This window comes from Gadus morhua, chromosome 16 (genome assembly GCF_902167405.1).
Source record: "Gadus morhua chromosome 16, gadMor3.0, whole genome shotgun sequence".
Lineage (NCBI taxonomy): Eukaryota > Metazoa > Chordata > Actinopteri > Gadiformes > Gadidae > Gadus > Gadus morhua.
In genome coordinates this window covers 24,008,299-24,025,506 of record NC_044063.1, presented here as the reverse complement: position 1 = coordinate 24,025,506, position 17,208 = coordinate 24,008,299, and the positions used below count along the sequence as shown (strand labels likewise).

Sequence of the window (17,208 nt, the reverse complement as noted above, 5' to 3'; positions counted from 1 at the left end):
TGTCTGCCCCTCTGTTCGGGATACCGGGGATGTACACTGCTCTGATGGAGAGCAAGTGTGTGTGCGCCCAGCATAACAGCTGTCTCGCTATGCTCAAGAGCTGTGCCGAGCGCACGCCCCCTTGGCAATTTATGTGTTGTCTGTGCGAATCATTACGTGTTGATTCGTTAACATTGGGGCAAAGTGTTGGATCACTTTCAACACAGTGAGGAGCTCCAATGCGTTTATGCATGGTCATGGGGGGCAGCCAAACGCCGCCCACTGCGTGAAACTCGCATGTTCCTCTCCAGCCCGACAGAGAAGCATCCGTGAACACTGAGATGTGTGACGATGCTCTGCCCAACGGCACTCCTCTCGTGAGAGTTCGGGGATCGCCCCAGTGGGTCAAATCGGGGCCCACATTCCCCACTAGGGGAATGGTCACTTTGCGCCGCCGTTGGAGCACCGGGTCGATGCACAGGCGAGAAAACCATCTCTGCGTCCGCCTCATGTGAAGCAGCCCCAGCGGCACCACCGTGTGAGTGGCTGACATCATGCCCAGCAGCCTCATGACAGAGAGGACTGACACAACGCTGCCCGGGGAACAGCGGCGGAGGAGAGACCACAGCGTCTCCATCCTCTGCTGTGAGAGCCATGCTCTCATTACAGCTGAATCCAGCTCTACCCCCAAATACATCACACTCTGTGAGGGGAAGGGGGAGCTTTTCTTCCAATTTATGGCGAAGCCTAAATTCGACAGGTGAATTACAAGCTTATTTGTCTGAATAGCTGCTTCCTCCTTGGAGCGAGCCAGCAAAAGCAGATCGTCCAAGTAGAACAGTACGCTCATTCCTGTTGCGTGCAGCGGCTGGAGAGCCGTCTCCACGCATTTGGAAAACGTTTGTGGGGCTAGATCGAGAATCGGTCTCAGCCCTCCTGTTTTCTTGGGTACCAGGAAATAACGGGAATAGAATCCCAGCAATTCCTCCCCCTTCGGGACCGTGGAAATCCCTTTTTTCGCTAGAAGCTGCTGGAGTTCCGCCAAAAGTGACAGCTGTTGATCCTTGGATGACAGCGTTGTTTCCACAAACCCGTTGAATCGCGGCGGAATGGAGGTGAACTGCAGGGTGTGACCCTTGCTGATCAGCCTGTCTATCCATTTGGCCAGGGTGCATGCGTTCAGCCATTCTGAGTAATGCTCTGAAAGCAGCTGTGCAGCCTCTTGTTTTGATGCGGCTGTCATGTCAAGTCATGTCAATAATACAAGGTTTATTGACGGCCTGCCTATATGTGGTGGGAGATGCGTGTGAAACAGTTATGGCCGGGCCGGCAGGCTCCGGCGTTAACTGTGTGGGGAGAAAACAGCTGTCTTTAGTAAAGAGGTGTTTCCCGCTGTCACACGCTCCTCCCTTGCCCCGTAATAGTCGGCGTTTGTGGGGCGGGACATCGCCCCATGAGCCCGCTGCCCGAGGCCTTTGCTGGCCGCTCGCCGCAGCCTGCGATGGACGCGGGCGGGGCCGGTAAGCCGGGCGAGGCTGCCTTCGTAAAGGTAATGAAGGGCTGGCTCGATCAATAATGCAAGGTTTATTGACGGCCTGCCTATGTGGTGGGAGATGCGTGAGAAACAGTTATGGTCGGGCCGGTAGACTCCGGCGTTAACTGTGTGGGGAAAAAACAGCCGTCTTTAGTAAAGAGGTGTTTCTCGCTGTCACACGCTTCCCCCTCGCCCCGTAATTGCCTTCGCCGGCGCTTGTGGGGCGGGACATAGCCCCATGAGGCCGCTGCCCGGGGCCTTCGCTGGCCGCTCGCCGCAGCCTGCGATGGAGGCGGGCGGGGCTGGTAAGCTTGGGGGCCAGGAGGATGGGCTGCCGGTGCCGGCGCGACAGTGGCTGCCGGGGGCCTATGGTGGCGACTGGGGCTTGGAGCGGAGCGCTGCCGCCCGGGTGGAGGCAGAGGGCGGGAGACGTGTCTCCGGAATTTCTCTGCCTCCTCTGAAGCGGCCTGCATGTCATCCACCATAGATGACAGATGGGGCCCGAACAGCACGTCCGGGCTGATGGGGCACTCCAGTAACTGCCGCCTCATCGGCTCAGGGATGCCCGGGGTCTGCTGCAGCCACAGGTTCCTCTGTATGAGGTGCTGCCATGCCGCCGGCTGGGCCGCTGCCACCGCGCCAGTGGGGCAGCTGGCGATGTTATGAATAACATTGCCAGCAGGGCGATGTTATTCATAACAGCCTCTTGCTGCATCATACACCGATGCGCTCTGTCTGTAAGCTTGGCCGTCAGCTGGTCTTTGGGAGTGGGGCAGCGGTCGCTGATCCCCGGCTTCACACCAAAGACAGCACACAGAGCGGGATCCAGCGGCAGTACCGCCCTGTAACCCCGGTCTGTCAGACCCTCCGTCTTCTTGACCTGGATAAATGTTTTCACCGGGGCATCGAGCCTCCTGGGCTCTGCCACAGCCCCACTGAAGTACGGGCTGATGGCGGGAAACATCGGATCGAGACAGGCGGGGCGTGTCGCAACCTCGAGTCCCCAGATGCCACGGAGCTGGTCCGGGCGTTGGGGGTCCTGAGGCATGGGCACCGCAAGGCCAAGGTTTGCGCTGCATAATGCCGACACAGGCAAGGCAGCCCTCGCACACCTCATGTCCGCCATACGGCAGGAGCCCTGAAAAAAAAAGAGAGGAAGAAGCCGAAAGCCTGAGGGGATCTCTTTATAAATATTTCAGAAAAGACTCAGGTGATGCTGCAGGTACCAGTAAAGGCAGCTGTGCAGCACAGCCAGGTAAGACATGGCCAACTTTTTCCAGCCCCGTCGTCAAGTAACACAGGCACAGGCGGCGTGTCAAACATATTAGCGCAGCACCACATGAGCAAGTCACACGGAGATCAATATCAGACAGACAGGGGGCATTGAATAATTTGATAACCACAACGGCTTTATTACACTATATCTAATTGAATCTTAGAATATGCACATTACCCCGCAAATAGGCCCATGTCCAAATCAAATGTTTCAGAATTGATTTGAGAATCATTCCCAGTCAGCTGAATTACTGCCACTGAATAACGCGGCTCATTGTTTAAAATAAGCTAGTGGCATGGCAACATGTGAAATTGCCATTTAGATAGAGTTGGATGTAACGAATGGGTTATAAACGTTACGTTTTGGGGTAGCCTGTAACTTAGTTTCTGATTGCCGTTAACTTGAAACTCGCCAGATGAATGGGCTCCGCCTTGTTCCCCAAACATTCTCTGGAAGTTCAGCGGACATAAACACGGGTCTGGCGATAAATAAAAGTACCCTTGACATGATTCCCCTTGGTCAAGTGAAAAATGGTCGATGAAATGTGCAGTTAATGAGCTCTAAGTGAATACAATAGCGTGAGTTTTATTGTGGTATGATTCTGAAAGCCATAACTTCACTCAGTCCATATCCATAGCCTATCCAATTAAAGTTGTAAATAATCCTTTTGGTTTATCCGTCATAAATGGGCTTGTCATCCCGACGTCATGTGTTTGGGAGCTGCACAAGGGAATTCTGTGGTTGTGTTTCGGCGTTTGACAATTTTGGGAACAAAAAAAAAAAACTTAGATTTTTAAACTTTTGTAGTCTTTGGGATAGAGTTAGCCAAGTTGATCGGTTTATTCTTTTCTGTGTTAAATCGTCAAATTAAGGGGTTTTCAATTTGTTCCTTTTTAAATGGTTCATTTTGACCCCTGTTAATTTAGATATAGCCCTTTTTATCGAAATATGTTCACCTTTATAGGAGAGGCTAAAGAGGATGAGAGAGAAAAAGAACAGGCTACCAAACAGGATGAGAGAGAGGAAGAACAGGCTACCAAAGAGGATGAGAGAGAGGAAGAACAGGCTACCAGTGAGATAGAGGAAGAACAGGCTACCAGTGAGAGAGAAGGGGAGGAGAGTGAAGGGAGAGAGAGAAAGACACAGTGATTCAGGAGGAGTGGATCCATCCCCCAGAGTAGAGGAAGAGTCAGAGGTTACCAGTGAGAGACAAAGTCACAGCGAAGGAGGAGGGGCTCATTCCCCTGATTACCATGACCCTGCATTATGGCCAGCAAAAATGGAAGATGCTGACAGAGTAACCGTTGTGCGTGCAATGGCGAAAAGAATCCCATTTTCAGAGATGGCAAAAGAGTTGCCAGCAGATGCAGTAGGCAGGGCATTTCCCCACTATTTAACATATTCTTCCTCTCACAATGGACGGAAAAAAAACGATAGGTACTGTATTCTCTATAGCAGGACGAAGAAAGCCTTATTTTGTCTTCCATGTTTACTTTTCTCTCATGAAGTAGAGAAAAGGTCAACAAGTGCACTAAATTCTACAAATGGGATGCAGATTTCAAGTCAAGTCAAATGCAAAAAAATATATGAAAGATTCCCAGAACATGAAAGAAATGTGGCTCACAAACATTGCTATTGGAAATGGAAAAACCTGCAACATTCTGTCTTGCATACAGCTGGAATTGATAGTGAACAACAGAAATTGCTGGACACAGAAATTGAAAAAAACAAAGCACTACTGAAGCGACTGCTGGATGTGACCCTGTACTTGGCCTTCATAAATATGCCATTCAGGGGCAGCTCAAACAAAATTGATGAACCAGATAATGGTAATTTCATGGGCTTAATTGAGCTATTATCGAGGTATGACGCTGTCCTAAAGGATCATGTGGAAAACCTCAGACAGCAGCGGCTACAGGGCAAAAGGCTGCAAGCACATTACCTCTCACCTGACAGCCAAAACGAGTTCATTGAACTTTGTGCACAACGTGTCCTGAAGGCTATTTTGAAGGAAAGGCAAGAGATGTCATTTTATTCAATTATGTGTGATGCAACCCCAGACATCTCTAATGTGGAGCAAAATGTATTGTTACTGAGGTATGTCAGTCAAACCTCCAATGAAAATGCATGGGAAATTAATGAGCGTTTCCTTCAGTTCAAAGATTTTTCCAAAAAAACAGGAGAGGAAATAGCCAACATGATGGAGGAAGCACTTGACCAGCTTGGAATAGACCTAGCTGATTGTAGGGGTCAGTGCTATGACAATGGTGCAAACATGGCTGAAAAGGTGAAAGGGGTGCAAGCGCGCATACTAGATAAGAACCCCTTGGCCAAATTCTCCCCATGTGCATCTCACACCTTAAACTTGGTTGGTGTCCATGCTGCCAGAGCTTGCCCAGAAGTTGATCTTTTCTTTGGCTTTGTAAATCAGCTGTACAAACTGTTCAGTGGAAGTCCTCAACGGTGGGGAATCCTCAAAAAAGTTTTGGGATGTTCTCTTCACCTCTTATCAGACACGCGACTGAGTGCTCGGATTGAAGCTGTGCGCCCAGTGGCAAAACATTTGCCAAGCGTGATACAGGCACATGGGCTGAAAACCTACTTTCAATCCTTTAATTCTGTCTTGCTCCTCACATTTTGGACGAAGGTGCTACAATGTATTGAGGACAGGAACATTATAAGTCAGTCCTCAACAATCTCATTGGATGTCCAAGCAGCTAATATTAAAGAGTTGGAGGGGGAGATTGCATTATTGCGTTCCTCTTGGAACAATTTTTTGAAAGAGGCAACTGCTGTTGCCACTGACATGGGCATCAGTGCCAAGATTGAAGTGAAGACTCGAAAGAGGAAACGCTTTTTTGATGAGCAACAGACAGAGACAGAGGTGCAAAGCCCAGAGGACCTCTTTCGGGACAAAGTGTTTAATGCTGCAATGGACAGTATAATGCCCCTCTTAGAAACAAGATTTCAGTCCATGCTGCAGATCTGCAGTGAGTTCTGTGTCCTCTGGAAGTTCAGGGAGATGCCGGAGGACAGCATCAAGGAAGCCTGCAAAAATCTCACTGAAAAGTACAAGAGTGGCCTGACGGAGTCCCTTCAAGACCAAATCCTGCACATTAAAAAAATATACAGTGCAACATTCAAAGAAAATCTTGGATCCCTGGATCTTTTGAATGCCATATACGAAATGGGGCTTCAGAGCATTTATGGGGACCTCTGCATTTTGCTCAGGATCTTCCTGTCCATGCCTGTGACTGTGGCTGGAGGTGAGCGAGCCTTCAGCAAATTTAAGCTAATAAAAAACTACTTGCGCTCAAAGATGTCACAGGAGAGGCTCAACGGGCTGGCAATGCTTTCCATAGAGCTTGCAAAGAAGCTGGACTTCAATGACCTCATTGATGACTTTGCCACCACAAAAGTCCGGCGCATGGCATTTCGCACCTAAATAGTTGCAAACAAAGTTAAAGTTAAAATGTTCAAATAAATTGTTTGTTGAGTAATGAGTATTTTTTTGAATTTCCGTCATTTAAGGGTAGGGTAGGGACTGAGAAAGTAGAGGTGTGTGTGTTTTTTTTTTTTGGGGGGGGGGGGGGCCCATTGAGAGAATTTTGTCCCGGGCCCAGCCAAACCTGTCAGCGGCCCTGCCGAGCACTACTGAGGCTAGCTAGAGAAATAATAACTAATGACGAGGAGGCTCAACCACTGCCCCCGCCGTATGACACAGGAGTGTACCCAATGATAACGGGCATGGTAGACATTAAAGGGGAAGTCAAACTAAATGAAGAAGAGAAGAATTGAGAGAAGAATTGTAACATACAGGGAAGGAGGGGCACACCCATACACATGGACTGTTATGCAGGGACGTGCACAGGGGGGTTGCTCAGGTTGCTTGGGCAACTGCCCATATGCCCTCCTCGACTCAGGTTGCCCTTCCGAGGAAAAAAAAAATATATATATATATATATTTTTTTTTTAATCATTTAATGGATGCAGAATTTCATGTAGGCCTAGATAATAAAAATCGCCACTCGAAACATTTCATAAAGTAAGCGTAGCCTCATTCAATTCCGTTCGGGCACTGACAGTGAAAGTCAGTAGGGGGAGGGCAAACTCTGCCGCGCAGCAAAAGCCGCTTTTGCCGCCTCCCCTCTGCCGCCCTTCCCCCAATGAAATTAATGGAGGCGGCGAGTGAAAGCTGCTTTACGTAGCTGCAGCGCTGCACGCGACCGGAACACCGGCACCTGTGAGACGACTGCCTTGATGTTCTCTGGAAAAGGTGAATTTGAGATGTATAACAAACAAACAATCATCATCACGTTTTATGAAATGAATTACAATCTTCATAAATCCAGGCTCAGTTTGCCACGTAACGTTTAGCCTAAATAATCAGACAGCTAGCTAGCTTGCAGACAAGCAGCCCGTTATCACATAGTATACACATTTTTTGGTAGGCAAACTAAGCTACATGTCTGCTGATAGTTAGTTTCTAACATTTTGTTTTAACATGAAGAATAAATGATGGAAGTAATGCATCACGTGAATTATTTCATTCAAAATGGTTCATACCTAAATCTTATCACTATTTTGGGTATTGTTTGTTCTTGTTAAGTGAAGCCGAAATGCCCATTGAAAAGAGGAGGATTCAGGAGAGAGAGAGAGAGAGACAACTAAAGGAGGCAGCAAAGAGGAGCACATCACTACAGGGTAGTGATGTGCTCCGAAATCAGTGTGGTCAAGAGCGGCTGTCTGACCTCCTCCTGCTGTCCATAGAGAAGGACATACCAATCGACAAAGAAGAGGTTCTGAAGGCTTCTCTTTTGAAGCTTTGCATTTTAAAATGTCAATTTGGAAAAACTTATCAGTGACTTGATAGGATGTTGTTTAATTATGTTTGTGTTCATGTTATGTTCTTCTTCTTCAAGTCATGTTTTTCTTTCGTATTTCTTTTCGTTAGTATTAGTTATTTCAGTGTTTTACTTATTTGTAATTATATATTAATAAAGACCCTGTTATTCTCAGTCCTTCATATAGCCTGTGAGTTGTTTATTTTTTTGGGGGGGGGGTGCCCTTTTTTCAGGTCAGAGCAACTGCCCCTCAAAATTCCTGTGCACGTCCCTGCTGTTATGTAACAGTTCTGAAACTAGTTCTAATAATAATGAGCACAAGAACGAAGATGGAAAAATGCTAATGAGCAAAATTGCAAAGGGCTTTCTCCAGGAAAGAAAAGGAGAGGAAGAAACACACTGAAGAGAACGAAGAGTGAGAGGAGGCAGAAAAAAAAGAGTAATACAAATGAGGGAGAGAGTTTGAGTGTGGACAGCAAGTGCGTGTGCGCCCAGCATAACAGTTGTCTCGCTATGCTCAGCAGCTGTGCCGAGCGCACGCCCCCTTGGCGATTTATGTATGCTGCTGTCATAGGGGAATGGTCACTTTGCGCCGCCGTTGGCGCACCGGGTCGATGCGCAGGCAAGAAAACCATCTCTGCAGCCGCCTCAAAAAAGAAAAAAAAGAAAATGGTTGTTCAGTGGTACGGCTCGCGCCGAGGGAAAACCCAATAGCGATAGCCTTAAAAGGCGAAGCCTATACGACATAGAATACTGGGTTTGTTTTTTTCATTTTGTTACCTATTTTAAGAATCTAAGCAACCCACACATAGACCCAATGATGCAGGACCAAACATATAAGCTGCGTTACCCTCACATAGCCACAAGGGGAGCATGACGTTATTGAAGGCTGCTCCCTCTTCACCTTTAATTAAGTGAAGAAGCCGAAGCCATAACGTCACCCAGGACACGCCCACTAGGCAACGCCCACTGGGCCACGCCCACTGCATAGGCCACACCCACTTGACGTCCTGTACGGAGGACGTCGAGTGAACAGGCCAGAGTTCAATAGGTAGACGGCGCAGCAAGCCACCCGGGCCTTAGCCCGGGGGGCTTGAAGTAGATCACGGTATTTTCCTCTCACTCGTGTTAGATACAATTCCCTCCGTATAGCTTCAGTTACCATACCGAAACATGCCGACAACTTTATAATAAATGAAGTGAGTTAAAGCAACCCGGGATTGGACAACTTTCTTCGAGAATACTCAACAATTTGAATACCCATAATCAAAGCTGAGTATTCTTTCATTTAACTGTTAAAGGCTCAAGAGTTTTTCCTTATAAATGTAATGCCTAAGTAGTAGTTTTACCTCTAAAGGGGCAACTCCCTCGAGGACATTGTGCATTATGTCGACACCCACACTTTCCGTTACATGAAAGTACTCAAGAGTATTCAAGCATCAATATTGTTTGATTCTTGTCACACTTCCAACTTTTAAAGCAAAATACTGCTGGTAATCGTCTCGGTTTCTGTCAAGGTTATTTTCCTCGTATACCAAGGCAAATATGGCAGAACTTGTTGGCAGAAAATCTTTCCCAATAACCAAACAAAGAATGAATTCCCAGGTTGTCAACTTTTAAAAGACACACTGTTCCAAACAATAAGTGTGTTTGTTCTTTCATCTCAATACCATGACATTCCAGTACTCTAAGGGACGTCACTAGGATTTAGAGGCTGGGGGGGCTTAGCCCCTAGCAGTGCCCGAAATGCATGCAAAAAAATGTCATCACATCTTTAAATTGGTTCTTTAATTCATATTACAGTAGAGAGAACAGCAGAGCATCTATCAGGGCCTGTTTTCTAGCTCACTCTCTTTTCTTTACTTGCCTTAAGAACTCCTGCTTCCCTCTCCTGAGTCTTCAGGATGTCCTCTTTAAAAAAAAGATATATAAGCTAAACAAATGTAAGAGTTGGTATGATTCAAGTCTACATATTGGGGTGAGTTCAAGGAAAATAGTTTAGAAATAAATCCATCAATGCAAATGAAAGAATATATAGGCTAGTTTCATAAACTCACTCTTTCCAAATAAAGTTTAGGCCTATTTCTGCCTGCCACTGATATTTCTCTATTGTGTCTGAAAATATTCTATACATTGAATAGAGGTTAACCTGATGGTGTGGTGCATCCCTGAATTAGTTTAGTCACTAATGAAATTTGACAACACAATTGAAGTCTGAATCTTTCTGAAATATTTATTCTGCCAAATAATACGGTATGTGAAAAAGGTAGAAACAAAAAAAAAAATTATATATATAGCTGTAAGCAGCAATGTGGGTTTCAAGCATAATGGGACTCAATAAACTAATTCTGCCGGACGGACGTAATCGGCTAGGTGGCTACATGACGACCGGGACTCGATAAACTAATTCTGCCGAACGGATGTAATCGGCTAGGTGGCTACATGACGACCGTATCGGTAATCGGACGGATGTAATCGGCTACATGACGACCAGGACTCGATAAACTAATTCTGCGGAACGGACGTAATCGGCTAGGTGGCTACATGACGAACGTATCGGTAATTGGACGGAAGTAATCGGCTACCATGACGGCCGTCTCGGTAATCGGTAATAACGACGGCTAGTGGAATGAACTAGAGCATTATGCGAGTACGCGTCAATGTTCACCAAATGGAAAAATTACCCTACCTAGAGGTAAGGGCGCATAATCGTTTGCCCGACAGAACAAATGACGCAAATACATAGGGGTATTCAGAACAATATCCCTAACAGAGACACAATGTTATCAAGCATCCGTTCTTGAGGTGGTTCATGAAGCATCTAATCCAGTAAGAATTGCAGTTTATATTGTAAGTGGGCGGAACGGTAAATAAAGTCATTGTTGTTTGACGTCCCCCTGAGGTCAAAGGTCACCACATTGTTTGGGTGTCCCCAGAATGATGTCTATGTAGCAAGTTTGGCTATGATATGTTAAAGAGTTGCTGAGAACAGGCTTACTTCCTGTTTGGCGGCTTTGCCGTCAAGTTCGATTGGCTGTCACGGCCAAACGATTTTGAATTAGAAAAAGCTGTTTGGTACATTTCATATAGGGCAAGTTTCATGATGATTGGACATAATCTGTGGCCTGTGGATATGCAATATTGATATTGACAACTTTCAACATGGCGGCCAATTTCTGATGTTGCCATGGGAAATATTTTATTAGCTATATGGGGCGGTCTGACAGTATCACCAGACATTGAAAATAAGTTTGAAATATACTCATGTGAAGAGAGAGGAGTTAAAACACGTCTTTGTTAATTATTACGCCCCCTAGAGGTCAATGGTCACCAAATATTGTATGTATTTCAATGGCTCGGCTTAGCTTCACTGCTATGTCATTTTCAATTGACAGGACTGCAAAGTTGTGAAGCCTACTCTGATCCATTGTTTGACGCAGCCAGGAGTGCAGCCGACCGCAGTACACTAGGAGCTACAAAAGGAACTTTCACAAGAGCAGCTGCTTCAGGCACTTTAAGGGTACATTAAAGTGTATGTGTGGGTGTACACGTGTAACCGGTTAGTAAATCACAAGCGTTTAGGAAAATCTGTAAACGAAAACCGTAAAAAAAAAATAATAATCACTGCGCCATTGTTTCAACGGGAATCGCGACGGTCCATACTTTCAACATACGTTTACATATTTATAATTCAGGATTCGTCCCAGCCTTTATGCCACAGATTCTCTAGGGTCTATAGCAATAACCGCGTTGTCTGATTACAGTTTAATTCATTTTTCACGATTTACCAGCTCTTGTTTTGAAGTATAATCACGCACCATTCGTTTCAACGGGAATCGCAACGGCCTATACTTTCAACATAAAGTGTACACGTTTATAATTTGAAATTCGTCTTTATACCACAGATACTATAGGGTCTATAGCATATAACCACATTCTCTTATTACAGTTTAATGAAGCAGTAATCTGAAAATATCCTAATTAACACCACCACTGCAAATTAACCACATGTAGGGCAGACTTGGGCTTCCAGGGCCTCTGAGTGTGAAAGTGGACGCACAGTGGCAATAAATTCCCGAAGTGTGGCTCTGTCTTTGGCTGAAGCAGGTTAAGGAGAAATGTGACCTCCACTGTTGACTCTCGTCCCCCCATGATAGAGGAGAAATAAGCCTTGTCAAATAGGCAGGGAGTAGGGAAGCAGCATTTGACAGCTTGGCCAGAAGTGCAAACAAGCCAAATGTAGTACTTAGATGGTCGTCGTTGGCCCTCGCAGGGCCTGATTTCAGGCGATGCATCTCCTTACCATGGCAGCAGCCAAGCTGTCCATGACAGGGTACTCTCTGATACACAAAACGTCGGGCACAGCCAAGGTTGAGCAAGATCTGGTCTTCCTGGAGAGCCGAAAACAACCCTGAGCCTTGGACCAATATTCTCTGAAAGCCACAGAGAACGTGGCGGAGAGAAGATAAGCAGCTGATCCCAGAGAGCCCAGGCTGCAGATCCTCAGTCACAGTGGAGGCAGCCCTAGAACCACTGGGATCCAAGCACACAGAGTAGGCACACAAAGGCAGAAGCAGAGTAACCCAACCCCAGGTTGTGCCCAGCATGGAGAAACAAAGAGTCGCTGAGACGAACAGAAATATCCAGCTCTGGAGGATCCCGCAAACTCTTTAGTCTACGCTCTAGGAAGGTCTATGCTCCTCAGCTCTACTGTATTAAGCTGAAGGGGGTCCGCAGGGGGGTTACATTCCCTAAGCCTTATTCCAAAGGGCCGGCAAGATTCGAGGGGAACGCGAGGGGGCTCTTCTCCCGACGGGAGCGGGAGACGAGAGCTCCCAGGCTCGGGACTGCAGTCGGCATGCCCTCTAATCAAGAAAGAAGTAAATGCTAATTTAAGGCTGCTCAACATAAGCAGGAGCCAAGCTGCTCTACTGCCTCGACAGCGTGACCTAACCCATACACACCACGCAGCAGATGTGGGCTTCTCCCATAGGGATAGAGCTCCAGACTGCTCACAACGAGCCACCATGGTTCCAGAGGCTGGTACAGTGGGGACGAAGCTAGCATGCTAGGCTACACCCGCTAGGTCGTAACAACAGCGACCGAAGCCCACCAAGTGATGCTAATGGCTAAATGCTAACTGGCAGAGCAAAACAAGCCATGCACTGTACGCCAGGCAATGCAGAGAAGGACGCTGTTACACAAGGTTCCGAGAATGCGCTGGGGGCGTGCACGAAGCGAACCGTCTATTGCACGCTAGGCAACAATAGAGAAGACAGTCAACTCAGGAGCCAAGGAAAGGTTGGAGGTTTGCCCGTAGTTCTACAAAGAACATGCGACAATGCTAACATTAAACAATCAACACGTGCTGCAGCATATAGCATTGCACACCATCCGTGAACCCTGAATAGAACAAACTTAACAAAAAGACAATAACCAAACTCCTCACCGCACAAGCTATAAAGCATGGCTGAAGAGCAACCACAGCACCTGAACTCTGAGGAGAACAAGTTAACTGCATATTGTAGACTTGCTACAGAAAAATCTCAAAGGTTTCAAGGAGGGGCCAAGAAAAGGAAGAGGATGAAGGCAGTACCCACACCTGTTATAGAGGATGGATCTTCGCTGGATCTTCGCCCATGGTCTTCAAAATGTTTGGTGGAGACCTAGAAAGGTGTGTGTGTGTGTGTGTGTGTGTGTGTGTATGATAGTAAAACATATTTCTTGTAATACAATTCATCATGGCAAATGTGGCATAAGATGTAGCTTCTTCACAGAGACAATGTGTACGACTTCATCTACCTTCATGTTCATTTCAAATCAATTATGCAGTAGGGTTTGATGAAATCCACTTGCTTTGCCTCCAGAAATATTCAGAAAAGTGGAAACCGTGAATGATGATTGCAGTGGCTAAATTTTACTGTTGTTGTCAACTGGTATAATATCCCTCAACTCTGGGAGTAAATATATTGATGATCAAAAGCATATGTCTCAATGGCCCTACTGTAGGAGCCAATTATTCTGTTTACATTTAGTTGACTTTTTCAATGTTGTCTGTGTGTTTGTCTTGGGGCGATTCTGGCTGGAAAAGCACACTCTTTTTAGACCTTGCTTGTCTTGCATATCTTGCACGTCTTGACCTGCCTTATGTTTTTATTCTCAACAATAATCTTTACTTTGAATATTTGTTTGAATGAGCATTAGATTCTGACTCATAAATAAATGAAGATCATTTATTTTTAATCAAATCTGGACATTCCGTTTTTTGCAAGACATCAAGCATCTACTATAGCATATACCCAGTCAGCCCAAGAGTGATCTACAAAAGGAAAAACAATGGACATCGTAGTCACTATACCTACATTTACATTCAAAGTTCTTTATATAATACTGATTGGCAGGGTTAACGTTATAAATATCCATGTGTTGTTTGTTTTGAAATAAACCAAGGACACATTTTGCCCAGATGGAATTGATATCTGTACCAATTTAGACAGGATGTGTTGGGAAGAGAAAAATAAGGGTCATGCTGCCCCTCAACATTGTCCATGTTAACATTCAGGGCCCTTTGCTTAGAGATTGTTGTTGCATCAGAGTCCAGGGAAATTACTGTTTTCACCATGTCATCATCATAAAATGACAATATATAAAGCCCATCCTGATAGTATCCACTGAGTATAACTCTCCAGGAGACTGAGGTAAGCCCACATAATGCTTTATCACACTATAAACGACTTAATCTATGAGTTTGAATTTGATACATAAGAGTATCTTCACTTTCTATTTAGTGATGCTATATAGGACAGGTTATAGGTAAAGTACTGAATTTATTTGTGTGAGACAAAATATTACATGGACTAAAATGAGTGCAGCAGTCACAATGCAGTTATTCTATGAACTGAAATACAGTTCCTTTACCTCATAAGTATTATTTCATGTTTTTTTTATATAATTATGGATTAATGTAATATTTTTACTAAAAAAGGTCATGCCACAATCCTTTAATTATAAACAACTACAACATGAATACAATTCATGAAGTTCTTATGTCATGTTTTAGTTGTTTATAGACTGATTGCCTCAACTTTTTCTGCTTCCTAAATGAGGAACATTTAGCAAGTGTGAATAAGCATGAATGAGCTAATAAGAGCATGAAGTCGTGACTGAAGGCAATACGATGTGCAGGATATAATTACCATTATTTACGATGAACTATTATCAAAAATTGGTAATTTCTCACTGATGAATGGATTAACGGGTGTGGTATGATGTATTTTTTGCTCTCTGAATGAGGAATATTTAGCAACTTGTGTAAGTACATACGTTTCTTGTGAATAAGCTGATAACTGCATGATGTTGTGACTGATGCAATACGATGTGCAAGATATTATTAACAGTCAACCATTGGTAATTTCTCACTGAACAAGCGAGAAAACAAATGCATTGTATAGTCGGTAATACTATATTTGGTATAGCCTATGAAAGCTTTTCCTGATAAAATACATGAAGATTGTACAAGGGGTCTTTATTTTTTAATAGAAAGAAAACTAACGTATAAACTAAGAAGTGACAGTTTACTGATGATTGCATGGAATGGATAGGGCTATGAAGAGATCCTGCTGTACCACATTGTGACGAATAAACATGATAATTTAATGTTAAAAGCTTAGGTGTAGGCCCTCATTTACCAATATAAGAATGTGTTGTCTATTGTAAACACTGGCAAAGCTCTGTCAAATCCTCTATTGATTATTATGGCAGATGAAATTACACATCTCTAATAATATCATTATTAAATGTGCAACATGATCAGAATTGTATACCAGTTCAATAACACATGATGTTTCTACATATGATTAAAATGTCTAATGTATGTTTTGCCTCAGATCCTTTGCATATTGGTACCCCCATCCCCCCCCCCCCCTTCCCAGATGAAACTTGTCCATCAATGATTTTAAAATGTCTCTTTCAGGGGAGGCAAAAAATGACCTAATTTCAGGGGAGGAAAACTTCCCCACCCTTCCCTTCCACTGCCTTTTCCTTACTTGCTTACTCCCCCTCCTCCCAGGCCGATGGAGCCGGAGTTCTGCTACGGGAATGGCTCGTGTGTGAGGACGGTCTACCCTGTTGCTTTCCGTGCCGTCCTCTACTTAGGCCTGGGGTCTGCGGTGATCCTCACAGTCCTGGGTAACCTCTTCGTGATTGTGGCGATCGCTCACTTCAAGCAACTCCACACACCTCCCAACTACCTGACCCTCTCCCTGGCCGTAACCGACCTCCTCCTGGGGGTTCTTGTCATGTTCCCTAGCATGATTCAGTCCATTGAAACCTGCTGGTACTTTGGGGACATGTTATGCAAGCTCTTCAACAGCTCAGACATCTTGCTGTGTACTGCTTCTATATTGAACCTGTCCTTTATATCCATCGACCGCTATTATGCCGTGTGCCACCCTATGCTCTACCCCCGTAAGATAACGGTTCACACGGCAGTCATCATGATCCTGGTCACATGGTGTGTCTCGTCTGTAGTCGGCTTTGGGATGATCTTCCTCAAGCTGAATATTTTGGGAATGGAGGAGTTCTACTATAACAACGTGGCTTGTGAAGGAGGGTGTGTTATGTTGACGACTGGGGTGGCCAGCACGGTCTCATCTATGCTCTCCTTCTACATCCCCGGGATCATAATGCTGGCCATCTACCTGAAGATCTACATGGTGGCCCAGAGACAAGTGCGCACCATAGGCCTACAGAACACCAGCTCCTCCAAGGTGGACAAGCACCAGAGGAAAGCCACCAAAACACTGGCCATCATCATGGGCGTGTTTCTGTCCTTCTGGTTGCCGTTTTTCCTCTGTTACATAATCGACCCCATCATCGGCTACTCTGTACCGCCCGCCGTGTTCAACACACTCGTGTGGCTGGGGTATCTGAATTCCACTGTCAACCCGTTGGTGTACGCCTTATTTTACAGTTGGTTTAGGAAAGCGTTTCAAATGATTGTTTCTGGTAGCATCTTTCGGTCGGACATGTCGGACACAAAACTGTTTGCAGAGTGACAGTGGTTTCATGTTGAGGCCTCCAAGAAGATGTGGGGCCATGAAAAGAAAGGCTCATCATTTGATGGGAGGAAATTCCAAATGTTTTCCCAATTATGTTTATCATCATTAAAATTAATTTTATTTTTCATGAAACCAAAAATCATCATTTTATGGATAAAAACAGTCCTCCCTCACAACAGTGAATCTAGGCTAGTAGTTTTGATTTGCTGTCGGAATAAATGAATGTCACAAAAATAAAAAATAACTAAAACGTGTAACAAACTCATGCGCTACAATTGATCCACATGTTCTAAAGACTATGTTGTATGACAATGGTGTGTGTGTGTGTGTGTGTGTGTGTGTGTGTGTGTGTGTGTGTGTGTGTGTGTGTGTGTGTGTGTGTGTGTGTGTGTGTGTGCGTGTGTTAGTGGTGGATTTAATCATTTGTTTCCGTGACCCAGTTTGCGTAATTCAGTTCGCCACGAGGAGTCGTTCGCGAATCGTTCGTTCGTTCGTTCGTTCAGTCGAGTTTCTGGT

General features: G+C 45.2%; 1 protein-coding gene across 1 annotated transcript; it reads left to right on the top strand.

Moving 5' to 3' along the window:
• Positions 1 to 10,277: 10,277 nt before the first annotated feature.
• On the top strand, positions 10,278 to 16,689 carry LOC115561556 (trace amine-associated receptor 1-like). The gene is made up of 2 exons (XM_030381691.1): positions 10,278 to 10,328; positions 15,718 to 16,689. Exons 1-2 carry the CDS (start codon positions 10,278 to 10,280, stop codon positions 16,687 to 16,689), a joined length of 1,023 nt encoding a protein of 340 aa, XP_030237551.1.
• The last annotated feature ends 519 nt before the right edge of the window (positions 16,690 to 17,208 follow it).